The following is a 25617-nucleotide window of genomic DNA, read 5'->3' on the forward strand; positions in this document are numbered from 1 at the left end:
GGGTGGGGGGGGGGGGGGGTGGGGGGGGGGGGGGGTGGGGGGGGGGGGGGGTGGGGGGGGGGGGGGGTGGGGGGGGGGGGGGGTGGGGGGGGGGGGGGGTGGGGGGGGGGGGGGGTGGGGGGGGGGGGGGGTGGGGGGGGGGGGGGGTGGGGGGGGGGGGGGGTGGGGGGGGGGGGGGGTGGGGGGGGGGGGGGGTGGGGGGGGGGGGGGGTGGGGGGGGGGGGGGGTGGGGGGGGGGGGGGGTGGGGGGGGGGGGGGGTGGGGGGGGGGGGGGGTGGGGGGGGGGGGGGGTGGGGGGGGGGGGGGGTGGGGGGGGGGGGGGGTGGGGGGGGGGGGGGGTGGGGGGGGGGGGGGGTGGGGGGGGGGGGGGGTGGGGGGGGGGGGGGGTGGGGGGGGGGGGGGGTGGGGGGGGGGGGGGGTGGGGGGGGGGGGGGGTGGGGGGGGGGGGGGGTGGGGGGGGGGGGGGGTGGGGGGGGGGGGGGGTGGGGGGGGGGGGGGGTGGGGGGGGGGGGGGGTGGGGGGGGGGGGGGGTGGGGGGGGGGGGGGGTGGGGGGGGGGGGGGGTGGGGGGGGGGGGGGGTGGGGGGGGGGGGGGGTGGGGGGGGGGGGGGGTGGGGGGGGGGGGGGGTGGGGGGGGGGGGGGGTGGGGGGGGGGGGGGGTGGGGGGGGGGGGGGGTGGGGGGGGGGGGGGGTGGGGGGGGGGGGGGGTGGGGGGGGGGGGGGGTGGGGGGGGGGGGGGGTGGGGGGGGGGGGGGGTGGGGGGGGGGGGGGGTGGGGGGGGGGGGGGGTGGGGGGGGGGGGGGGTGGGGGGGGGGGGGGGTGGGGGGGGGGGGGGGTGGGGGGGGGGGGGGGTGGGGGGGGGGGGGGGTGGGGGGGGGGGGGGGTGGGGGGGGGGGGGGGTGGGGGGGGGGGGGGGTGGGGGGGGGGGGGGGTGGGGGGGGGGGGGGGTGGGGGGGGGGGGGGGTGGGGGGGGGGGGGGGTGGGGGGGGGGGGGGGTGGGGGGGGGGGGGGGTGGGGGGGGGGGGGGGTGGGGGGGGGGGGGGGTGGGGGGGGGGGGGGGTGGGGGGGGGGGGGGGTGGGGGGGGGGGGGGGTGGGGGGGGGGGGGGGTGGGGGGGGGGGGGGGTGGGGGGGGGGGGGGGTGGGGGGGGGGGGGGGTGGGGGGGGGGGGGGGTGGGGGGGGGGGGGGGTGGGGGGGGGGGGGGGTGGGGGGGGGGGGGGGTGGGGGGGGGGGGGGGTGGGGGGGGGGGGGGGTGGGGGGGGGGGGGGGTGGGGGGGGGGGGGGGTGGGGGGGGGGGGGGGTGGGGGGGGGGGGGGGTGGGGGGGGGGGGGGGTGGGGGGGGGGGGGGGTGGGGGGGGGGGGGGGTGGGGGGGGGGGGGGGTGGGGGGGGGGGGGGGTGGGGGGGGGGGGGGGTGGGGGGGGGGGGGGGTGGGGGGGGGGGGGGGTGGGGGGGGGGGGGGGTGGGGGGGGGGGGGGGTGGGGGGGGGGGGGGGTGGGGGGGGGGGGGGGTGGGGGGGGGGGGGGGTGGGGGGGGGGGGGGGTGGGGGGGGGGGGGGGTGGGGGGGGGGGGGGGTGGGGGGGGGGGGGGGTGGGGGGGGGGGGGGGTGGGGGGGGGGGGGGGTGGGGGGGGGGGGGGGTGGGGGGGGGGGGGGGTGGGGGGGGGGGGGGGTGGGGGGGGGGGGGGGTGGGGGGGGGGGGGGGTGGGGGGGGGGGGGGGTGGGGGGGGGGGGGGGTGGGGGGGGGGGGGGGTGGGGGGGGGGGGGGGTGGGGGGGGGGGGGGGTGGGGGGGGGGGGGGGTGGGGGGGGGGGGGGGTGGGGGGGGGGGGGGGTGGGGGGGGGGGGGGGTGGGGGGGGGGGGGGGTGGGGGGGGGGGGGGGTGGGGGGGGGGGGGGGTGGGGGGGGGGGGGGGTGGGGGGGGGGGGGGGTGGGGGGGGGGGGGGGTGGGGGGGGGGGGGGGTGGGGGGGGGGGGGGGTGGGGGGGGGGGGGGGTGGGGGGGGGGGGGGGTGGGGGGGGGGGGGGGTGGGGGGGGGGGGGGGTGGGGGGGGGGGGGGGTGGGGGGGGGGGGGGGTGGGGGGGGGGGGGGGTGGGGGGGGGGGGGGGTGGGGGGGGGGGGGGGTGGGGGGGGGGGGGGGTGGGGGGGGGGGGGGGTGGGGGGGGGGGGGGGTGGGGGGGGGGGGGGGTGGGGGGGGGGGGGGGTGGGGGGGGGGGGGGGTGGGGGGGGGGGGGGGTGGGGGGGGGGGGGGGTGGGGGGGGGGGGGGGTGGGGGGGGGGGGGGGTGGGGGGGGGGGGGGGTGGGGGGGGGGGGGGGTGGGGGGGGGGGGGGGTGGGGGGGGGGGGGGGTGGGGGGGGGGGGGGGTGGGGGGGGGGGGGGGTGGGGGGGGGGGGGGGTGGGGGGGGGGGGGGGTGGGGGGGGGGGGGGGTGGGGGGGGGGGGGGGTGGGGGGGGGGGGGGGTGGGGGGGGGGGGGGGTGGGGGGGGGGGGGGGTGGGGGGGGGGGGGGGTGGGGGGGGGGGGGGGTGGGGGGGGGGGGGGGTGGGGGGGGGGGGGGGTGGGGGGGGGGGGGGGTGGGGGGGGGGGGGGGTGGGGGGGGGGGGGGGTGGGGGGGGGGGGGGGTGGGGGGGGGGGGGGGTGGGGGGGGGGGGGGGTGGGGGGGGGGGGGGGTGGGGGGGGGGGGGGGTGGGGGGGGGGGGGGGTGGGGGGGGGGGGGGGTGGGGGGGGGGGGGGGTGGGGGGGGGGGGGGGTGGGGGGGGGGGGGGGTGGGGGGGGGGGGGGGTGGGGGGGGGGGGGGGTGGGGGGGGGGGGGGGTGGGGGGGGGGGGGGGTGGGGGGGGGGGGGGGTGGGGGGGGGGGGGGGTGGGGGGGGGGGGGGGTGGGGGGGGGGGGGGGTGGGGGGGGGGGGGGGTGGGGGGGGGGGGGGGTGGGGGGGGGGGGGGGTGGGGGGGGGGGGGGGTGGGGGGGGGGGGGGGTGGGGGGGGGGGGGGGTGGGGGGGGGGGGGGGTGGGGGGGGGGGGGGGTGGGGGGGGGGGGGGGTGGGGGGGGGGGGGGGTGGGGGGGGGGGGGGGTGGGGGGGGGGGGGGGTGGGGGGGGGGGGGGGTGGGGGGGGGGGGGGGTGGGGGGGGGGGGGGGTGGGGGGGGGGGGGGGTGGGGGGGGGGGGGGGTGGGGGGGGGGGGGGGTGGGGGGGGGGGGGGGTGGGGGGGGGGGGGGGTGGGGGGGGGGGGGGGTGGGGGGGGGGGGGGGTGGGGGGGGGGGGGGGTGGGGGGGGGGGGGGGTGGGGGGGGGGGGGGGTGGGGGGGGGGGGGGGTGGGGGGGGGGGGGGGTGGGGGGGGGGGGGGGTGGGGGGGGGGGGGGGTGGGGGGGGGGGGGGGTGGGGGGGGGGGGGGGTGGGGGGGGGGGGGGGTGGGGGGGGGGGGGGGTGGGGGGGGGGGGGGGTGGGGGGGGGGGGGGGTGGGGGGGGGGGGGGGTGGGGGGGGGGGGGGGTGGGGGGGGGGGGGGGTGGGGGGGGGGGGGGGTGGGGGGGGGGGGGGGTGGGGGGGGGGGGGGGTGGGGGGGGGGGGGGGTGGGGGGGGGGGGGGGTGGGGGGGGGGGGGGGTGGGGGGGGGGGGGGGTGGGGGGGGGGGGGGGTGGGGGGGGGGGGGGGTGGGGGGGGGGGGGGGTGGGGGGGGGGGGGGGTGGGGGGGGGGGGGGGTGGGGGGGGGGGGGGGTGGGGGGGGGGGGGGGTGGGGGGGGGGGGGGGTGGGGGGGGGGGGGGGTGGGGGGGGGGGGGGGTGGGGGGGGGGGGGGGTGGGGGGGGGGGGGGGTGGGGGGGGGGGGGGGTGGGGGGGGGGGGGGGTGGGGGGGGGGGGGGGTGGGGGGGGGGGGGGGTGGGGGGGGGGGGGGGTGGGGGGGGGGGGGGGTGGGGGGGGGGGGGGGTGGGGGGGGGGGGGGGTGGGGGGGGGGGGGGGTGGGGGGGGGGGGGGGTGGGGGGGGGGGGGGGTGGGGGGGGGGGGGGGTGGGGGGGGGGGGGGGTGGGGGGGGGGGGGGGTGGGGGGGGGGGGGGGTGGGGGGGGGGGGGGGTGGGGGGGGGGGGGGGTGGGGGGGGGGGGGGGTGGGGGGGGGGGGGGGTGGGGGGGGGGGGGGGTGGGGGGGGGGGGGGGTGGGGGGGGGGGGGGGTGGGGGGGGGGGGGGGTGGGGGGGGGGGGGGGTGGGGGGGGGGGGGGGTGGGGGGGGGGGGGGGTGGGGGGGGGGGGGGGTGGGGGGGGGGGGGGGTGGGGGGGGGGGGGGGTGGGGGGGGGGGGGGGTGGGGGGGGGGGGGGGTGGGGGGGGGGGGGGGTGGGGGGGGGGGGGGGTGGGGGGGGGGGGGGGTGGGGGGGGGGGGGGGTGGGGGGGGGGGGGGGTGGGGGGGGGGGGGGGTGGGGGGGGGGGGGGGTGGGGGGGGGGGGGGGTGGGGGGGGGGGGGGGTGGGGGGGGGGGGGGGTGGGGGGGGGGGGGGGTGGGGGGGGGGGGGGGTGGGGGGGGGGGGGGGTGGGGGGGGGGGGGGGTGGGGGGGGGGGGGGGTGGGGGGGGGGGGGGGTGGGGGGGGGGGGGGGTGGGGGGGGGGGGGGGTGGGGGGGGGGGGGGGTGGGGGGGGGGGGGGGTGGGGGGGGGGGGGGGTGGGGGGGGGGGGGGGTGGGGGGGGGGGGGGGTGGGGGGGGGGGGGGGTGGGGGGGGGGGGGGGTGGGGGGGGGGGGGGGTGGGGGGGGGGGGGGGTGGGGGGGGGGGGGGGTGGGGGGGGGGGGGGGTGGGGGGGGGGGGGGGTGGGGGGGGGGGGGGGTGGGGGGGGGGGGGGGTGGGGGGGGGGGGGGGTGGGGGGGGGGGGGGGTGGGGGGGGGGGGGGGTGGGGGGGGGGGGGGGTGGGGGGGGGGGGGGGTGGGGGGGGGGGGGGGTGGGGGGGGGGGGGGGTGGGGGGGGGGGGGGGTGGGGGGGGGGGGGGGTGGGGGGGGGGGGGGGTGGGGGGGGGGGGGGGTGGGGGGGGGGGGGGGTGGGGGGGGGGGGGGGTGGGGGGGGGGGGGGGTGGGGGGGGGGGGGGGTGGGGGGGGGGGGGGGTGGGGGGGGGGGGGGGTGGGGGGGGGGGGGGGTGGGGGGGGGGGGGGGTGGGGGGGGGGGGGGGTGGGGGGGGGGGGGGGTGGGGGGGGGGGGGGGTGGGGGGGGGGGGGGGTGGGGGGGGGGGGGGGTGGGGGGGGGGGGGGGTGGGGGGGGGGGGGGGTGGGGGGGGGGGGGGGTGGGGGGGGGGGGGGGTGGGGGGGGGGGGGGGTGGGGGGGGGGGGGGGTGGGGGGGGGGGGGGGTGGGGGGGGGGGGGGGTGGGGGGGGGGGGGGGTGGGGGGGGGGGGGGGTGGGGGGGGGGGGGGGTGGGGGGGGGGGGGGGTGGGGGGGGGGGGGGGTGGGGGGGGGGGGGGGTGGGGGGGGGGGGGGGTGGGGGGGGGGGGGGGTGGGGGGGGGGGGGGGTGGGGGGGGGGGGGGGTGGGGGGGGGGGGGGGTGGGGGGGGGGGGGGGTGGGGGGGGGGGGGGGTGGGGGGGGGGGGGGGTGGGGGGGGGGGGGGGTGGGGGGGGGGGGGGGTGGGGGGGGGGGGGGGTGGGGGGGGGGGGGGGTGGGGGGGGGGGGGGGTGGGGGGGGGGGGGGGTGGGGGGGGGGGGGGGTGGGGGGGGGGGGGGGTGGGGGGGGGGGGGGGTGGGGGGGGGGGGGGGTGGGGGGGGGGGGGGGTGGGGGGGGGGGGGGGTGGGGGGGGGGGGGGGTGGGGGGGGGGGGGGGTGGGGGGGGGGGGGGGTGGGGGGGGGGGGGGGTGGGGGGGGGGGGGGGTGGGGGGGGGGGGGGGTGGGGGGGGGGGGGGGTGGGGGGGGGGGGGGGTGGGGGGGGGGGGGGGTGGGGGGGGGGGGGGGTGGGGGGGGGGGGGGGTGGGGGGGGGGGGGGGTGGGGGGGGGGGGGGGTGGGGGGGGGGGGGGGTGGGGGGGGGGGGGGGTGGGGGGGGGGGGGGGTGGGGGGGGGGGGGGGTGGGGGGGGGGGGGGGTGGGGGGGGGGGGGGGTGGGGGGGGGGGGGGGTGGGGGGGGGGGGGGGTGGGGGGGGGGGGGGGTGGGGGGGGGGGGGGGTGGGGGGGGGGGGGGGTGGGGGGGGGGGGGGGTGGGGGGGGGGGGGGGTGGGGGGGGGGGGGGGTGGGGGGGGGGGGGGGTGGGGGGGGGGGGGGGTGGGGGGGGGGGGGGGTGGGGGGGGGGGGGGGTGGGGGGGGGGGGGGGTGGGGGGGGGGGGGGGTGGGGGGGGGGGGGGGTGGGGGGGGGGGGGGGTGGGGGGGGGGGGGGGTGGGGGGGGGGGGGGGTGGGGGGGGGGGGGGGTGGGGGGGGGGGGGGGTGGGGGGGGGGGGGGGTGGGGGGGGGGGGGGGTGGGGGGGGGGGGGGGTGGGGGGGGGGGGGGGTGGGGGGGGGGGGGGGTGGGGGGGGGGGGGGGTGGGGGGGGGGGGGGGTGGGGGGGGGGGGGGGTGGGGGGGGGGGGGGGTGGGGGGGGGGGGGGGTGGGGGGGGGGGGGGGTGGGGGGGGGGGGGGGTGGGGGGGGGGGGGGGTGGGGGGGGGGGGGGGTGGGGGGGGGGGGGGGTGGGGGGGGGGGGGGGTGGGGGGGGGGGGGGGTGGGGGGGGGGGGGGGTGGGGGGGGGGGGGGGTGGGGGGGGGGGGGGGTGGGGGGGGGGGGGGGTGGGGGGGGGGGGGGGTGGGGGGGGGGGGGGGTGGGGGGGGGGGGGGGTGGGGGGGGGGGGGGGTGGGGGGGGGGGGGGGTGGGGGGGGGGGGGGGTGGGGGGGGGGGGGGGTGGGGGGGGGGGGGGGTGGGGGGGGGGGGGGGTGGGGGGGGGGGGGGGTGGGGGGGGGGGGGGGTGGGGGGGGGGGGGGGTGGGGGGGGGGGGGGGTGGGGGGGGGGGGGGGTGGGGGGGGGGGGGGGTGGGGGGGGGGGGGGGTGGGGGGGGGGGGGGGTGGGGGGGGGGGGGGGTGGGGGGGGGGGGGGGTGGGGGGGGGGGGGGGTGGGGGGGGGGGGGGGTGGGGGGGGGGGGGGGTGGGGGGGGGGGGGGGTGGGGGGGGGGGGGGGTGGGGGGGGGGGGGGGTGGGGGGGGGGGGGGGTGGGGGGGGGGGGGGGTGGGGGGGGGGGGGGGTGGGGGGGGGGGGGGGTGGGGGGGGGGGGGGGTGGGGGGGGGGGGGGGTGGGGGGGGGGGGGGGTGGGGGGGGGGGGGGGTGGGGGGGGGGGGGGGTGGGGGGGGGGGGGGGTGGGGGGGGGGGGGGGTGGGGGGGGGGGGGGGTGGGGGGGGGGGGGGGTGGGGGGGGGGGGGGGTGGGGGGGGGGGGGGGTGGGGGGGGGGGGGGGTGGGGGGGGGGGGGGGTGGGGGGGGGGGGGGGTGGGGGGGGGGGGGGGTGGGGGGGGGGGGGGGTGGGGGGGGGGGGGGGTGGGGGGGGGGGGGGGTGGGGGGGGGGGGGGGTGGGGGGGGGGGGGGGTGGGGGGGGGGGGGGGTGGGGGGGGGGGGGGGTGGGGGGGGGGGGGGGTGGGGGGGGGGGGGGGTGGGGGGGGGGGGGGGTGGGGGGGGGGGGGGGTGGGGGGGGGGGGGGGTGGGGGGGGGGGGGGGTGGGGGGGGGGGGGGGTGGGGGGGGGGGGGGGTGGGGGGGGGGGGGGGTGGGGGGGGGGGGGGGTGGGGGGGGGGGGGGGTGGGGGGGGGGGGGGGTGGGGGGGGGGGGGGGTGGGGGGGGGGGGGGGTGGGGGGGGGGGGGGGTGGGGGGGGGGGGGGGTGGGGGGGGGGGGGGGTGGGGGGGGGGGGGGGTGGGGGGGGGGGGGGGTGGGGGGGGGGGGGGGTGGGGGGGGGGGGGGGTGGGGGGGGGGGGGGGTGGGGGGGGGGGGGGGTGGGGGGGGGGGGGGGTGGGGGGGGGGGGGGGTGGGGGGGGGGGGGGGTGGGGGGGGGGGGGGGTGGGGGGGGGGGGGGGTGGGGGGGGGGGGGGGTGGGGGGGGGGGGGGGTGGGGGGGGGGGGGGGTGGGGGGGGGGGGGGGTGGGGGGGGGGGGGGGTGGGGGGGGGGGGGGGTGGGGGGGGGGGGGGGTGGGGGGGGGGGGGGGTGGGGGGGGGGGGGGGTGGGGGGGGGGGGGGGTGGGGGGGGGGGGGGGTGGGGGGGGGGGGGGGTGGGGGGGGGGGGGGGTGGGGGGGGGGGGGGGTGGGGGGGGGGGGGGGTGGGGGGGGGGGGGGGTGGGGGGGGGGGGGGGTGGGGGGGGGGGGGGGTGGGGGGGGGGGGGGGTGGGGGGGGGGGGGGGTGGGGGGGGGGGGGGGTGGGGGGGGGGGGGGGTGGGGGGGGGGGGGGGTGGGGGGGGGGGGGGGTGGGGGGGGGGGGGGGTGGGGGGGGGGGGGGGTGGGGGGGGGGGGGGGTGGGGGGGGGGGGGGGTGGGGGGGGGGGGGGGTGGGGGGGGGGGGGGGTGGGGGGGGGGGGGGGTGGGGGGGGGGGGGGGTGGGGGGGGGGGGGGGTGGGGGGGGGGGGGGGTGGGGGGGGGGGGGGGTGGGGGGGGGGGGGGGTGGGGGGGGGGGGGGGTGGGGGGGGGGGGGGGTGGGGGGGGGGGGGGGTGGGGGGGGGGGGGGGTGGGGGGGGGGGGGGGTGGGGGGGGGGGGGGGTGGGGGGGGGGGGGGGTGGGGGGGGGGGGGGGTGGGGGGGGGGGGGGGTGGGGGGGGGGGGGGGTGGGGGGGGGGGGGGGTGGGGGGGGGGGGGGGTGGGGGGGGGGGGGGGTGGGGGGGGGGGGGGGTGGGGGGGGGGGGGGGTGGGGGGGGGGGGGGGTGGGGGGGGGGGGGGGTGGGGGGGGGGGGGGGTGGGGGGGGGGGGGGGTGGGGGGGGGGGGGGGTGGGGGGGGGGGGGGGTGGGGGGGGGGGGGGGTGGGGGGGGGGGGGGGTGGGGGGGGGGGGGGGTGGGGGGGGGGGGGGGTGGGGGGGGGGGGGGGTGGGGGGGGGGGGGGGTGGGGGGGGGGGGGGGTGGGGGGGGGGGGGGGTGGGGGGGGGGGGGGGTGGGGGGGGGGGGGGGTGGGGGGGGGGGGGGGTGGGGGGGGGGGGGGGTGGGGGGGGGGGGGGGTGGGGGGGGGGGGGGGTGGGGGGGGGGGGGGGTGGGGGGGGGGGGGGGTGGGGGGGGGGGGGGGTGGGGGGGGGGGGGGGTGGGGGGGGGGGGGGGTGGGGGGGGGGGGGGGTGGGGGGGGGGGGGGGTGGGGGGGGGGGGGGGTGGGGGGGGGGGGGGGTGGGGGGGGGGGGGGGTGGGGGGGGGGGGGGGTGGGGGGGGGGGGGGGTGGGGGGGGGGGGGGGTGGGGGGGGGGGGGGGTGGGGGGGGGGGGGGGTGGGGGGGGGGGGGGGTGGGGGGGGGGGGGGGTGGGGGGGGGGGGGGGTGGGGGGGGGGGGGGGTGGGGGGGGGGGGGGGTGGGGGGGGGGGGGGGTGGGGGGGGGGGGGGGTGGGGGGGGGGGGGGGTGGGGGGGGGGGGGGGTGGGGGGGGGGGGGGGTGGGGGGGGGGGGGGGTGGGGGGGGGGGGGGGTGGGGGGGGGGGGGGGTGGGGGGGGGGGGGGGTGGGGGGGGGGGGGGGTGGGGGGGGGGGGGGGTGGGGGGGGGGGGGGGTGGGGGGGGGGGGGGGTGGGGGGGGGGGGGGGTGGGGGGGGGGGGGGGTGGGGGGGGGGGGGGGTGGGGGGGGGGGGGGGTGGGGGGGGGGGGGGGTGGGGGGGGGGGGGGGTGGGGGGGGGGGGGGGTGGGGGGGGGGGGGGGTGGGGGGGGGGGGGGGTGGGGGGGGGGGGGGGTGGGGGGGGGGGGGGGTGGGGGGGGGGGGGGGTGGGGGGGGGGGGGGGTGGGGGGGGGGGGGGGTGGGGGGGGGGGGGGGTGGGGGGGGGGGGGGGTGGGGGGGGGGGGGGGTGGGGGGGGGGGGGGGTGGGGGGGGGGGGGGGTGGGGGGGGGGGGGGGTGGGGGGGGGGGGGGGTGGGGGGGGGGGGGGGTGGGGGGGGGGGGGGGTGGGGGGGGGGGGGGGTGGGGGGGGGGGGGGGTGGGGGGGGGGGGGGGTGGGGGGGGGGGGGGGTGGGGGGGGGGGGGGGTGGGGGGGGGGGGGGGTGGGGGGGGGGGGGGGTGGGGGGGGGGGGGGGTGGGGGGGGGGGGGGGTGGGGGGGGGGGGGGGTGGGGGGGGGGGGGGGTGGGGGGGGGGGGGGGTGGGGGGGGGGGGGGGTGGGGGGGGGGGGGGGTGGGGGGGGGGGGGGGTGGGGGGGGGGGGGGGTGGGGGGGGGGGGGGGTGGGGGGGGGGGGGGGTGGGGGGGGGGGGGGGTGGGGGGGGGGGGGGGTGGGGGGGGGGGGGGGTGGGGGGGGGGGGGGGTGGGGGGGGGGGGGGGTGGGGGGGGGGGGGGGTGGGGGGGGGGGGGGGTGGGGGGGGGGGGGGGTGGGGGGGGGGGGGGGTGGGGGGGGGGGGGGGTGGGGGGGGGGGGGGGTGGGGGGGGGGGGGGGTGGGGGGGGGGGGGGGTGGGGGGGGGGGGGGGTGGGGGGGGGGGGGGGTGGGGGGGGGGGGGGGTGGGGGGGGGGGGGGGTGGGGGGGGGGGGGGGTGGGGGGGGGGGGGGGTGGGGGGGGGGGGGGGTGGGGGGGGGGGGGGGTGGGGGGGGGGGGGGGTGGGGGGGGGGGGGGGTGGGGGGGGGGGGGGGTGGGGGGGGGGGGGGGTGGGGGGGGGGGGGGGTGGGGGGGGGGGGGGGTGGGGGGGGGGGGGGGTGGGGGGGGGGGGGGGTGGGGGGGGGGGGGGGTGGGGGGGGGGGGGGGTGGGGGGGGGGGGGGGTGGGGGGGGGGGGGGGTGGGGGGGGGGGGGGGTGGGGGGGGGGGGGGGTGGGGGGGGGGGGGGGTGGGGGGGGGGGGGGGTGGGGGGGGGGGGGGGTGGGGGGGGGGGGGGGTGGGGGGGGGGGGGGGTGGGGGGGGGGGGGGGTGGGGGGGGGGGGGGGTGGGGGGGGGGGGGGGTGGGGGGGGGGGGGGGTGGGGGGGGGGGGGGGTGGGGGGGGGGGGGGGTGGGGGGGGGGGGGGGTGGGGGGGGGGGGGGGTGGGGGGGGGGGGGGGTGGGGGGGGGGGGGGGTGGGGGGGGGGGGGGGTGGGGGGGGGGGGGGGTGGGGGGGGGGGGGGGTGGGGGGGGGGGGGGGTGGGGGGGGGGGGGGGTGGGGGGGGGGGGGGGTGGGGGGGGGGGGGGGTGGGGGGGGGGGGGGGTGGGGGGGGGGGGGGGTGGGGGGGGGGGGGGGTGGGGGGGGGGGGGGGTGGGGGGGGGGGGGGGTGGGGGGGGGGGGGGGTGGGGGGGGGGGGGGGTGGGGGGGGGGGGGGGTGGGGGGGGGGGGGGGTGGGGGGGGGGGGGGGTGGGGGGGGGGGGGGGTGGGGGGGGGGGGGGGTGGGGGGGGGGGGGGGTGGGGGGGGGGGGGGGTGGGGGGGGGGGGGGGTGGGGGGGGGGGGGGGTGGGGGGGGGGGGGGGTGGGGGGGGGGGGGGGTGGGGGGGGGGGGGGGTGGGGGGGGGGGGGGGTGGGGGGGGGGGGGGGTGGGGGGGGGGGGGGGTGGGGGGGGGGGGGGGTGGGGGGGGGGGGGGGTGGGGGGGGGGGGGGGTGGGGGGGGGGGGGGGTGGGGGGGGGGGGGGGTGGGGGGGGGGGGGGGTGGGGGGGGGGGGGGGTGGGGGGGGGGGGGGGTGGGGGGGGGGGGGGGTGGGGGGGGGGGGGGGTGGGGGGGGGGGGGGGTGGGGGGGGGGGGGGGTGGGGGGGGGGGGGGGTGGGGGGGGGGGGGGGTGGGGGGGGGGGGGGGTGGGGGGGGGGGGGGGTGGGGGGGGGGGGGGGTGGGGGGGGGGGGGGGTGGGGGGGGGGGGGGGTGGGGGGGGGGGGGGGTGGGGGGGGGGGGGGGTGGGGGGGGGGGGGGGTGGGGGGGGGGGGGGGTGGGGGGGGGGGGGGGTGGGGGGGGGGGGGGGTGGGGGGGGGGGGGGGTGGGGGGGGGGGGGGGTGGGGGGGGGGGGGGGTGGGGGGGGGGGGGGGTGGGGGGGGGGGGGGGTGGGGGGGGGGGGGGGTGGGGGGGGGGGGGGGTGGGGGGGGGGGGGGGTGGGGGGGGGGGGGGGTGGGGGGGGGGGGGGGTGGGGGGGGGGGGGGGTGGGGGGGGGGGGGGGTGGGGGGGGGGGGGGGTGGGGGGGGGGGGGGGTGGGGGGGGGGGGGGGTGGGGGGGGGGGGGGGTGGGGGGGGGGGGGGGTGGGGGGGGGGGGGGGTGGGGGGGGGGGGGGGTGGGGGGGGGGGGGGGTGGGGGGGGGGGGGGGTGGGGGGGGGGGGGGGTGGGGGGGGGGGGGGGTGGGGGGGGGGGGGGGTGGGGGGGGGGGGGGGTGGGGGGGGGGGGGGGTGGGGGGGGGGGGGGGTGGGGGGGGGGGGGGGTGGGGGGGGGGGGGGGTGGGGGGGGGGGGGGGTGGGGGGGGGGGGGGGTGGGGGGGGGGGGGGGTGGGGGGGGGGGGGGGTGGGGGGGGGGGGGGGTGGGGGGGGGGGGGGGTGGGGGGGGGGGGGGGTGGGGGGGGGGGGGGGTGGGGGGGGGGGGGGGTGGGGGGGGGGGGGGGTGGGGGGGGGGGGGGGTGGGGGGGGGGGGGGGTGGGGGGGGGGGGGGGTGGGGGGGGGGGGGGGTGGGGGGGGGGGGGGGTGGGGGGGGGGGGGGGTGGGGGGGGGGGGGGGTGGGGGGGGGGGGGGGTGGGGGGGGGGGGGGGTGGGGGGGGGGGGGGGTGGGGGGGGGGGGGGGTGGGGGGGGGGGGGGGTGGGGGGGGGGGGGGGTGGGGGGGGGGGGGGGTGGGGGGGGGGGGGGGTGGGGGGGGGGGGGGGTGGGGGGGGGGGGGGGTGGGGGGGGGGGGGGGTGGGGGGGGGGGGGGGTGGGGGGGGGGGGGGGTGGGGGGGGGGGGGGGTGGGGGGGGGGGGGGGTGGGGGGGGGGGGGGGTGGGGGGGGGGGGGGGTGGGGGGGGGGGGGGGTGGGGGGGGGGGGGGGTGGGGGGGGGGGGGGGTGGGGGGGGGGGGGGGTGGGGGGGGGGGGGGGTGGGGGGGGGGGGGGGTGGGGGGGGGGGGGGGTGGGGGGGGGGGGGGGTGGGGGGGGGGGGGGGTGGGGGGGGGGGGGGGTGGGGGGGGGGGGGGGTGGGGGGGGGGGGGGGTGGGGGGGGGGGGGGGTGGGGGGGGGGGGGGGTGGGGGGGGGGGGGGGTGGGGGGGGGGGGGGGTGGGGGGGGGGGGGGGTGGGGGGGGGGGGGGGTGGGGGGGGGGGGGGGTGGGGGGGGGGGGGGGTGGGGGGGGGGGGGGGTGGGGGGGGGGGGGGGTGGGGGGGGGGGGGGGTGGGGGGGGGGGGGGGTGGGGGGGGGGGGGGGTGGGGGGGGGGGGGGGTGGGGGGGGGGGGGGGTGGGGGGGGGGGGGGGTGGGGGGGGGGGGGGGTGGGGGGGGGGGGGGGTGGGGGGGGGGGGGGGTGGGGGGGGGGGGGGGTGGGGGGGGGGGGGGGTGGGGGGGGGGGGGGGTGGGGGGGGGGGGGGGTGGGGGGGGGGGGGGGTGGGGGGGGGGGGGGGTGGGGGGGGGGGGGGGTGGGGGGGGGGGGGGGTGGGGGGGGGGGGGGGTGGGGGGGGGGGGGGGTGGGGGGGGGGGGGGGTGGGGGGGGGGGGGGGTGGGGGGGGGGGGGGGTGGGGGGGGGGGGGGGTGGGGGGGGGGGGGGGTGGGGGGGGGGGGGGGTGGGGGGGGGGGGGGGTGGGGGGGGGGGGGGGTGGGGGGGGGGGGGGGTGGGGGGGGGGGGGGGTGGGGGGGGGGGGGGGTGGGGGGGGGGGGGGGTGGGGGGGGGGGGGGGTGGGGGGGGGGGGGGGTGGGGGGGGGGGGGGGTGGGGGGGGGGGGGGGTGGGGGGGGGGGGGGGTGGGGGGGGGGGGGGGTGGGGGGGGGGGGGGGTGGGGGGGGGGGGGGGTGGGGGGGGGGGGGGGTGGGGGGGGGGGGGGGTGGGGGGGGGGGGGGGTGGGGGGGGGGGGGGGTGGGGGGGGGGGGGGGTGGGGGGGGGGGGGGGTGGGGGGGGGGGGGGGTGGGGGGGGGGGGGGGTGGGGGGGGGGGGGGGTGGGGGGGGGGGGGGGTGGGGGGGGGGGGGGGTGGGGGGGGGGGGGGGTGGGGGGGGGGGGGGGTGGGGGGGGGGGGGGGTGGGGGGGGGGGGGGGTGGGGGGGGGGGGGGGTGGGGGGGGGGGGGGGTGGGGGGGGGGGGGGGTGGGGGGGGGGGGGGGTGGGGGGGGGGGGGGGTGGGGGGGGGGGGGGGTGGGGGGGGGGGGGGGTGGGGGGGGGGGGGGGTGGGGGGGGGGGGGGGTGGGGGGGGGGGGGGGTGGGGGGGGGGGGGGGTGGGGGGGGGGGGGGGTGGGGGGGGGGGGGGGTGGGGGGGGGGGGGGGTGGGGGGGGGGGGGGGTGGGGGGGGGGGGGGGTGGGGGGGGGGGGGGGTGGGGGGGGGGGGGGGTGGGGGGGGGGGGGGGTGGGGGGGGGGGGGGGTGGGGGGGGGGGGGGGTGGGGGGGGGGGGGGGTGGGGGGGGGGGGGGGTGGGGGGGGGGGGGGGTGGGGGGGGGGGGGGGTGGGGGGGGGGGGGGGTGGGGGGGGGGGGGGGTGGGGGGGGGGGGGGGTGGGGGGGGGGGGGGGTGGGGGGGGGGGGGGGTGGGGGGGGGGGGGGGTGGGGGGGGGGGGGGGTGGGGGGGGGGGGGGGTGGGGGGGGGGGGGGGTGGGGGGGGGGGGGGGTGGGGGGGGGGGGGGGTGGGGGGGGGGGGGGGTGGGGGGGGGGGGGGGTGGGGGGGGGGGGGGGTGGGGGGGGGGGGGGGTGGGGGGGGGGGGGGGTGGGGGGGGGGGGGGGTGGGGGGGGGGGGGGGTGGGGGGGGGGGGGGGTGGGGGGGGGGGGGGGTGGGGGGGGGGGGGGGTGGGGGGGGGGGGGGGTGGGGGGGGGGGGGGGTGGGGGGGGGGGGGGGTGGGGGGGGGGGGGGGTGGGGGGGGGGGGGGGTGGGGGGGGGGGGGGGTGGGGGGGGGGGGGGGTGGGGGGGGGGGGGGGTGGGGGGGGGGGGGGGTGGGGGGGGGGGGGGGTGGGGGGGGGGGGGGGTGGGGGGGGGGGGGGGTGGGGGGGGGGGGGGGTGGGGGGGGGGGGGGGTGGGGGGGGGGGGGGGTGGGGGGGGGGGGGGGTGGGGGGGGGGGGGGGTGGGGGGGGGGGGGGGTGGGGGGGGGGGGGGGTGGGGGGGGGGGGGGGTGGGGGGGGGGGGGGGTGGGGGGGGGGGGGGGTGGGGGGGGGGGGGGGTGGGGGGGGGGGGGGGTGGGGGGGGGGGGGGGTGGGGGGGGGGGGGGGTGGGGGGGGGGGGGGGTGGGGGGGGGGGGGGGTGGGGGGGGGGGGGGGTGGGGGGGGGGGGGGGTGGGGGGGGGGGGGGGTGGGGGGGGGGGGGGGTGGGGGGGGGGGGGGGTGGGGGGGGGGGGGGGTGGGGGGGGGGGGGGGTGGGGGGGGGGGGGGGTGGGGGGGGGGGGGGGTGGGGGGGGGGGGGGTTGGGGGGGGGGGGGGATGTGGGGGGGGGGGGGGTGGGGGGGGGGGGGGGTGGGGGGGGGGGGGGGCTGGGGGCGGGCGGGGCGGGGGGGGGGGGGGGCGGGGGTGGGGGGGGCGGGGGCGGCGGGGGCGGGGGGGGGGGGGGGGGGGGGTGGGGGGGGGGGGGGGGGGGGGGGGGGGGGGGTGGGGGGGTCTAGGGCAGTGGTGGCGAATCTTTGGCACTCCAGATGTTATGGACTACAATTCCCATCAGGCCAGGCCATGCTGGCAAGGGCTGATGGGAATTGTAGTCCATAACATCTGGAGTGCCAAAGGTTCGCCACCACGGTTCTAGGGGCTGAGATTCTTTAATGGTTGACGCCAGGGACTGACAGCCCCATCTCATGTGCTGAGTGCCTGGCTGTGGCACTGTGCTGGCTTGCCACTTCCAAGGAGGCTTCCCAGCACCATGGTAAGGCTACAAACATGGAAAAAGCCTCCCCACCACTGGCAAGCCCACGTTGGGCTTAATGGATTTTTGGTGGCCTAAGTCTAAAACCATTTGTGCAATGGGGGCATTGGGGAGGGAGTTGACTGAGATTACTGTTGAATTGTCCTGGCCAGCAACTGGAAAGAATATAAGAGCCCCCTCCCCCCAACACTGATAAACATTGGAGAAATGCATAAAAGATATCCATTCTGTTTTGTGAATAAAACCACTCACTCACTATAGCAACCTATGGAATGTCCTAAAGTAGCAGCAACAAAGCTACCATGCTGAACTCTGCTTGTCTGAACCCTCTCTCATGCACTACTTGATCATACCCACTAACATTTCCAGTTCACAAGCATTTCCCTACAGATGAAGTTTTGAACAATGGAAGCTTTAACTGGGATTTTAAATGTACTGAGCAATCCCTGACTTTGAGGGATAAGTCAAGGAGGATGTATCTTTTAGTTACTGGTATTTCTTGGAAGGTAGGAAATAGGACTGGGAGCGGACTGGAAGCAATACACAAAAGCATGCAATGTGAACCTCAGAGGGCACTTTTTATTCATAGCCAGAGGAAACAAAGTTATTCCTAGGAGTGTGAATGGATAGAAATCTTTAGATCAAGCAGAAACCAGAACACCCTTTTGAAGTTTAGCTTTTCAGTTTCTTCCATGTAAGAAATCCCAAATGCCGAGGGGCCTTAATAAGAATAAGAAACAGACTTAGCAACTGTGCCATGAATATGTATCATCAAGCTTGATAGATGGGATTTTATTCAGAAATGTCAGCCTCTGATATTTCAAAAGGAGTGCTTCCCTTAAAAGTGTTGCTCTCTCACGCACCTGCTTAAAACCTGCAGAGTAGGATGTGACCCAGCACTTAAGACGCAAGCTGCATCTTTCGAAGAAGCAAAGAACTCTTCTAATGTAGAACTGAGGAAGGCTCCCCACACAATGGATTTTATGCAACTTACTTGGAGACAACATTGTAGAAAACTACATAATTGAGCAGTGTGTTTCCTGACAAAGAAGCAGAAAAAAATGGGCTTCTGGAAAGTTCCCATTTCCATACAATGGCACCTGTGAGAGGAGATCATCTGCTTATTTGACCCCTCATGTATGCATCAAGGATTTTCACAAGGCAGTGGATTCTAATTACATACATTCAAATCCCCAAACCTATGTCACACTGCACATGTGGGCTACAATTTACAGAAGAATTACGCTAACCCGTAAATGAAATGGATGTGAATAACACCACAGTATTTTACTGTAGCTTTCTTAAGTTCTGGAGTGAAACAAGGGTCTTCTACCAACTGAGGCTGGTTTGCCAGCTGCTACCTTTCCCAAAGAAAGCAGACCACAGGCACACTTGCCTTGACATCCATAATGTAAACCCTAACCTCCTCCCTGGGCCACATTCCCAGGGGTGGAAAACACACAACAGAAAGAAACAGAGGTCAAGCAGCTATAAACACTCATAGCACACCAAAGAGTATCAGAGAAACAGAATGACCAAAAGGGATGCATTGGACACTACAGAGGGTGACACAAAGGGTGAACAGAGTGTGAACAGGGGTAGACCCCCTAACCCTAATGTTGTGTGAACTACCCCGGCTTCTAGTCTTTTTCTGGGGTCAACACATGTTGCTGGTTTTGACATTTAAAGCCATAAATGGCTTAGTGTCAGGACTATAACTCCCAACATGCACCAGTTCCCGCTGTCCTGGTTCCAAAGCGGGAATGCGACAGCCAACGAGAGCCAAGGGCGGGGAAGAGGTGATTGGACCGCCGCCGTTTCGAACCTGCAATAAATGCTGGAACCGTGGACAGGATCCTCAGTTCCAGCACCCTGTATCTAGGGCGAGCCAAATCAACAAAGTTTTCCTTTTAAGTAAACGTTGTCTGAGTGGTTTCAGCCTTACACTTAGATCTAGAGCACAGGTGTCAAACTCGTGCCCCTCCAGATGTTATGGACTACAGTTCCCATCATCCCCTGCCAGCATGCTGGCAGGAGATGATGGGAACTGTAGTCCATAACATCTGGAGGGCCGCGAGTTTGACACCTGTGATCTAGAGTACCTCACTGACTGATCCCCACATCAACAAACCCAAGTCCTAAGGTCAGCCCAGGGACCCAGCTTTGGCAAACGTTTGGTTGTTAGGAACCCCCAGAATGACTTTTCCAGTGGTTGACCGTTAACTTTGAAACTTCCTTCCTCAAGAGGAATAAGCTAAAGCTTCCCTGAAAGGTCTGAAGACTTGCCTTTTCAAGAGGAATGGCAAATTAGGTCAGTAAGAAGGGTACTGCAGAGAAGAAGAGGATTTGGATTTATACCCTGCTTTTCTCAACCATAAGGAGATCTCCCCCACAGATGACAGGAGCGTGGCTTCAATCAAGCAACAAGCTCTGCACACCCAACACTAGATACTGCCCAGCACATGTTTTCTCAATAGAGTATCCTTCTGCACCCATAACAGAACCCCAAATCTTGTTCAGGGAACATGAAGCCTCTGCTCCTCCCCCCCCCCCAATGGGAATTAGAGCTCTTCTTCACCAAACAGCTGCAGGTCTGAATCAAGTCAATGATCACCAGGCAACATCTATTAAAAAAAACCTTTTATGACAAACAGCAACTATACATACCGTACTTAACAATCAGAAAGATATTAGCTAAATCAAGTGTTTTTTAAAAATATATATACAGTGTTAAACATTGTTTTCATATTACCATCCAATGCACAGTCTGCCACAGTTGTTCAGAACAGAATGCCAAAATAGATGCCCTTCGCTATTTTTCCTCCAGCACCTAAAATCTAAGTTTTGCTTTCATATTTTATGTGTAAAAAACTGGATCAACAATAGCACTGCAGAGAACACAATGCCTTAAAAAATTGCACAGTGTGTTTTTAAGTGGGGAGCCTTCACAATGACAAGCAGAGTCACAAAATCCCCTGGAAAATAATTATTAGTTCTTCACCCTTTAATATCAGATGTATTTACAAAACAAAACTCAGTAAACTGAGTTCTCCCCCCCTTGCAAAAGCTCCCTGATAACAGCCACCTAGGATTGAGGGACACTAACAGCTGTATTAAAGTTTACTTGGACACAGTCTCCACGGCATACTCTGGGGCTTATTCCAGTGCCATCAGCATGCAGACCTACACCCCAGGGGCATCTAATACAGATGGGGACACAGCACTACAGCAGTGAAATGACTTACACTTCCAAAAAAACAGTAGATGCTGGCCAAAACGTTTTACACATGCTTCCTCAACAAGCAGCCAGCCACATGTTTGACAAAAAAAAAAGTGAAAAGCTTCTTACTTGCTGAAGCCATCCGAGGTGATGGGCAAACCGAGCGATGGAGTCTCATGACAAGATTAGGAGTAACCAGAAACCAGTTACAGATATCTACACACGCAGAGACACACGCCCAAGTTGGAAGGGGGAGAAAATCAAAGGCTATTTTTTGCTGTACTTTCCAAATAAAGAGCTCGCGACGTTCACTCACCAGCCTCTCGAGAAGAGAGCTGAACCCCCCCCCCAAAAAAAAACATTACTACCCGAAGTAAATTCGAGGATAGCAAACTCTCCCATGTCCCCCGCCCCCGTCAAACTCCGGATCCCAGCTATTTCCCTCCAACTAAGCAGAACTTAGTAGCAGCAACTAACCTTTGCACGTCGGGCAACAGCAGCAACACTTGGCTACGAACCAGCCTAAGCAAGGCGTGCTCGCATATGCCTGCCTCCCACCCTTCATTCTGCCTGGGGGGCACTCATGGCAAAAGGCCACCAATCGCCACCAGGACCCTCCACCACCTCCCCGGTCGAGAGCCAGGCAGAAAACTACCTTCGGGGAAGCGACGGGGCGGGGCTAATGTAGTAGCGGGCGGGGCCCCGGGCGCCCTGTCCCAGCTGGTGGCTCTCTCTCTAGCTCTCTCCTTTTGCAAAGCCTGGATCCGGGCAGTCATTTATGCAATGCGGGCACAGCCCGACACACCTACTGAAAGCGCTGCAGCTTTTTTGTAGCCAAAACATTGCACTACGGCGGGGAAACAGACAATCTGTCCCCGTCCTCGCCGTCGTCATTCATAAAGTAAGACAGAGACACCTTTTTCCTTGGTTCGGCTTTAGAACGAAGATGCCTGCCGTCTCTAACTGCTTAGTCTTTTGTTTTAGGGTTGTTGTTTTCTTTAAAAAATTTTTTACAATCCCTAAAAAGAGATCCCCTTACTCCCAAGCGCAAGATCCTCAGAAGAAAAGGAAAGGTTTGCTACAGCTCTTCGGATCGGCGTAAGAAAAGCGTGCATTCTCAGTTCGGCCTCTTGGTGGCGTTCCATCTGGGAGTTGCGGACTGAGAAAACCTCGAGCACTAAAGTCTAACGGGGTCGGAGAATCTTACTTTTTACTGACTATTGGCACAGCTTTGGTTTTGCAGTTACGTTGCCTACTTCTGTTGTCGAACGGCTTCTCTGCCTTTAACAGAGGACAGAAAATTAGGCACACATTTTAAGTACAGTGTGTCCAAAGTACTCAGCCTAGTTTGTAATTTTATTGGCAGCTGTGCAGGGTTGGTTTCTTCTGTGCCTTCAAGAGCCATATTTTGGAAAGAAATGGAAACAGCTTCAGCACAGCTTTCTCCGGCATAAGCACACTGCAGCTGAACTGAGGCTTGCAGTGATTTGACAGTTCCTTACAATTCTCTTCAGAAAGAAAACGAAATAGTGTGGCAACCATTTTTTAATGGCAGGGCTCTTGTGCCTTGTACAGCTGTGTGACCTGGATACAACCCTTGGGAGAACCTCGCCTGCTGGCTTTCAGCCCATGTGTGGCTCACAGGAACGGAGCCAGAAGTCCAGAGGGTATCTTTTGTCTACTGACAAACTCACAAGCCACCCAACTCATCTCCCTGGAGGAATCGGTGTGCATATGTATCTGCGTGCAGTTGACTTCCTTATTGTTTCCGTTCTTCTTTAACAAAGTTTAGTTTGTTAGACCTCACGTTCAATACTCCTAAATAGGAGTACTGAATTTGCTTTAGAAGTCGCTTCACTAGCTGGTAGCTTCAGCGGCACTCCTGCGGAGTGGGTGCTTGGAGGCCTCTAATCCAAAAGGGTGTGACTGACATCTCTGAGCAACGTTGAGCTTGAGGCTTCTGGAAGAGAAATCTCAACCCTTGCTGTGGTTTCATGCCATTCCCTTCCTTGTTTGTTCTGAGAGGCGGCTATTTTATATAGTTTGCAGGATGCCACAGAGAGCTGTTTGCTTTTCTTAGTTTATTATGACGGGATGCTGCTGGACTATAAATTCCATTGGAATGCATTTTAAAAATTAATAAATAAAAGGGAGTATTGTATTAGAATCTGGCTACTCACCTCTACTCCTATGTCTTTTACAGCAGCCCCACACAGAAATTAATCAGGTTTTCTGGCACAGAAATAGGGAGGAGAAATGATTTCATCTGCTCAATTGTGCCTGACAGGATCAAACCACATGTAACTCAAACTGTTTTTCTTTTTAAAGGACAGTCAAACAGGCCTCTGTTTTGGATGAAGATCAAGAAGTTGTGTGTGTGTGGGGGGGGGGGTACCCATACTGTCTTGTGCCACAGTTCCAATCCTAATTGGAGCCCTCTATAAATATGTTTTTTAAAAGAAAAAAATGAATGGGGCATCTAAATGACATATATCTTGAGCCTCAGGCTTTTCTGTCTAGGTACACTAACTCTTTTGGAACAGCACAGCATTACAGTAGTTAAAAATCAACACACCTGCATGCTTCTGTACCGTGGCTTTTGAGGTTCTGTTCTGAAGCAAGAGAGTTCTGTTGTTGTATGTTCCTAAAGTTGAGCATTGGAGGGGTGAGTGGTGGAAACAGATGGCACATTGGGGTACTGGTGGGTGGCTGTAAAATAGTCACCAATTCCATATTTTTCTAATTCCACACCTTTCTCCTCCCTCACATGGTGTGTCAGGAACAGGCTGCCTTGTAGGGAAACCCTGAATGGGAAGACTCTTCTTCTTCCCCTCTAGAGAACCGAGACTAAAAAAACGTGAATGGCCCTGTGAGCTACATGAAGGGCTTCTAGGCTGCTTTTGCCGAGATCTGTTATTTGAATACTGCCTTTGAACATGAACGTTCAGGGCCTATCTGCTGTGGCTAATTATTGATAGACCATTCTTCCTTCATTTTACCTAATATTTACCATTTGTAAGTTGGTTTAAAAATATATATTTGCCACCAACGAGTCTGGGAGTTTTAACATCCCTTAAAAATGGGGGGGGGGGGGTTGAGGGTATACCTACAATGGAGGCAGAAACCAGCAACTAATTTTTTTTCCTGGGACAGAAATTCAGTGATGAGTAAAGATCCACCTACTGATTTCTACCGGTAATGCATTGGACCTTGCAAGTAGGTTATCATAATGTCCGTATTATTTTAAGTTGACCCTCCCCCCATAACTAACAACAGTTATAGCTACCTGGTCTTGATTTCTGGCCCAAATGTTGCCTTTAAGGTAATTATTAAAGTGTCTTATTAGCATGGTAATGAAAATAAAAAAGAAAGTTGCTTTGAATTTAAAGTGAAAAAGAATACTCAGTTCTCTTTCCATCTAAAGGATTGATCATTTAATAACTGATGTATGAATGTAGCAGCTAGCAAGTTGAGGAAGACAGGAACTAATTAATTAAGCAGGGTCAGAAGAAAAAGAAAAAATTTAAAGGGCCAGTAGCTCTGAAACTCTTTAATGTGTTTTGATTTCCACAGGTTGCCGTTCCTTTTGTATTTTTCTGCTCTAAAACTCACTTGTAATTAGGTCTACAAAAAAGTAGGAAGGCAACAGGGAAAACACTACAATGTAATGGTTGCTAGCTCCATTATCTGGATTTTCTGTTAAAACTGAGCGAATGGATTGGGCCAATTCTGGACTGAATAGCCAGTGTGGAAACCACCATGGAAAGAATTTTTCCAGTGAGTTCTAAGATAACACCTCTCTTTGCAAAACACTTCCTCAAGGAACAAAATTTTTAGCATTCACCTGTTACTTAATTGTATCTTTGATGGAAGAAACACATGATAAGCACTGCCAGTTTTTGAGGAAGTGTGCAGGTGCAACTCTTGGAATGCAGAGAAAATGCAAATGGGTTTCTTTGTCTGTAAGCAATATTTCCAGTAAATCTACATCTAATTATATTTCTTGGCTTGTGGAGTTATTTAAGATGTCTGGAAGGAGAAAAAAAACCCAACCTAAGCTAACCAGGTTGGTTCGGACTATATTAAACATCAGTCCTACAGTTCCTCAAAGTAAACTATTTACTGGCAGAGCAGTCCAACCAAACCTAGTGTTTTAACTCTGCAACAGGCATGCTTCTGTTGTACTCTTACCCAGACAAAACCACAGACTATTTTTGAGCTCTGTGTCCCTACATGCACAAAGAAGTAATCAGTGGTGGGTAAGTAATTATGGCTATGAAGTGAGGGTGGTTTGTGTCTGTAAAGACAGTCTGGCAAAACACGCATTTACTTAGGTGACTAGAAGCAAAGAAAGGCACCTGTACCTTAAAAGATGAAAATGGCATTTCAGCAGGTTGTTCTTTTCACTAGCTAGGATACTTTACACAGTACTTAAGGATATAGGAGACCTATCCCCTTTTGCATCTGTGTGCCTTAAAGTTTTGCACTGAAGTTGAAGAACCCTGTACCATTGCACGTTACATATGAGAGTATCTTACACAGAATCTGGTCACTAGTCCATCTAGTTCAGTATGGTCTACTTTGCTCCATAGCAGCAGCTCTGCATGGTCTCAGGAAGGGGAATTAGGTGCCATCCACCTGCACGGTGGAACGTGATTCCTTCTGCAGAAAGGAAGCTGCTTGTGGAAGCTGAAAATAGTTTTGTGCATTCTACTGAGAAACAGTTACGAGGCTCTGACATAAATGTTGTAAGCAAACAAAATGTCACTAACTTGCCATAGCAGTATCATAAAGATTTTAAGTTGAGGTGCTGATGAATATTAATTTTGGTGACCACACCCCCATGCTTACATTTTCCTCTTGGTTACACCAAATCAGCTCAGGCTTTCTAATGTGCTAAATTTAATTCATGGCCAGAGTAAAAGAAAGAACCAAATTTTTATTTGAAATTCATGATATAATTAAGAAGCACATAGGGGGGTTGGAAAACAAGAACAGGATTGATTTTAAAGTTCAGCAAAGCCACCACTAATAAAAGTAATACATATTTTCTCTGTTCTTCTCTACAAATATTTTACACTGTACAGTTTTCCCCAACAGACTTCCTGAATAACCTTCCTTGAACACAAAGTAGCAGTGATATCCATTAACATGTAACCAAACAGTCATTATAAAAGACAAACAAAATTATGTTAGTCTTTTATAATGCAGCTAGACTATTGTTCTTTTTTTTTCCTGCAAGGCTACTTCTCTGGAATTCAAATCACAAATAGTATCTTACCATGTGAATGTGGTATCTACCAAGAGGCAATCTCATCAACCAATAACCTAACAACTCCTTCACCCAACAATGTGAATTGGCCCATTTATAGTTGCCGTCACATTTCAGAATCAATATGAAAGATCAGTTGTACTAGGAGAGGTCTGCAACCTGCGGCTCTCCAGTTGTCCATGGACAACAAATCCCATGGCTGATGGGAATTGTAGTCCATGAACATCTGGAGAGCTGCAGGTTGCAGACTTCTAGGTGGATGTGTGTGTGGAGAGATGGTTTTCTCTAGTGCCCTGATATGGTAGTTTGCTGATTAACATATTATGCATGCCTATTCAGAATAGATAGGTCAACCATAAGGAGAAAAAAGTATGATCTGCTCCTAGTTTTATTTGTTTACTGAATTTATACGCTGCTGTTCTCTCCAGTGGGGACCGAGAGCAGCTTACATCTTTCTCCTTTCTCCCATTTTATCCTTACAACAACTCTGTGAGGTTGGTTAAATTTAGAGTGTGTGATTGGCTCAAGGTCACCCAGCAAGCTTCCACAGCAGAGGGGGGATTTGGATCTGAGTCGCCTAGATTAGTCCAACTTTCTTTCCCCCTATACCAGGGGTAGGGAACCTGCGGCTCTCCAGATGTTCAGGAACTACAATTCCCATCAGCCCCTACCAATTGGCCATGCTGACAGAGGCTGATGGGAATTGTAGTTCCTGAACATCTGGAGAGCTGCAGGTTTCCTACCCCTGCCCTATACCATCCTGACTCTCAATTTCTAATTTGTTTTAGGAAAGCTTTTACATTTCCCCATGGGAAAGCCTGATTGATAACAAAGGAATTCTGCACAGACAGAAGCCCAGGAAATGTTCTCCTCCTGCTGCCGTGATGCCCCTTTTGCTTTCAGAGAGTGGCATCCCTAATGAGTTTGCAGCAGAGGTGAGTCGACCTGCATTTATCAGTTCTGCAGCCATCATAGCCTACTTTTGCTAAGGCCATTCCCTGTTAGTTTTTTTCCAACTCAGATGTGTCACTGGGAGCCATGAGGCTTTAATGCAGTTAGTGAACAGCTCCTTCATGAGTGAATCCAGCATGCTCCGACTTCTATTCTGAGAGTGCTGTGACACTTCAAAGATGTCTGAGCACTGGATCTGTGGACTGACAACATAGTCAC

The 25617-nt window shown here is 74.3% G+C and overlaps 1 protein-coding gene across 13 annotated transcripts in view; it reads right to left on the reverse strand.

The window, feature by feature from the left end:
- KALRN (kalirin RhoGEF kinase) overlaps positions 1–25617 on the reverse strand; it is a 668527-nt gene that overhangs the window by 84768 nt on the left and 558142 nt on the right. For 3 of the 13 annotated variants that reach the window (XM_048485755.1, XM_048485752.1, XM_048485751.1), the window contains exon 1: positions 19653–19807. The exons of the other annotated variants lie outside the window; for them this stretch is intronic. In XM_048485755.1, coding sequence (XP_048341712.1) covers positions 19653–19740 — 88 coding nt within the window. In that variant the 5' untranslated portion in view covers positions 19741–19807. Of the gene's footprint in view, positions 1–19652; positions 19808–25617 lie in introns of those variants that run through there. 13 annotated transcript variants of the gene reach the window in all.

This window comes from Sphaerodactylus townsendi, linkage group LG02 (assembly GCF_021028975.2).
Source record: "Sphaerodactylus townsendi isolate TG3544 linkage group LG02, MPM_Stown_v2.3, whole genome shotgun sequence".
NCBI classification, from domain to species: domain Eukaryota; kingdom Metazoa; phylum Chordata; class Lepidosauria; order Squamata; family Sphaerodactylidae; genus Sphaerodactylus; species Sphaerodactylus townsendi.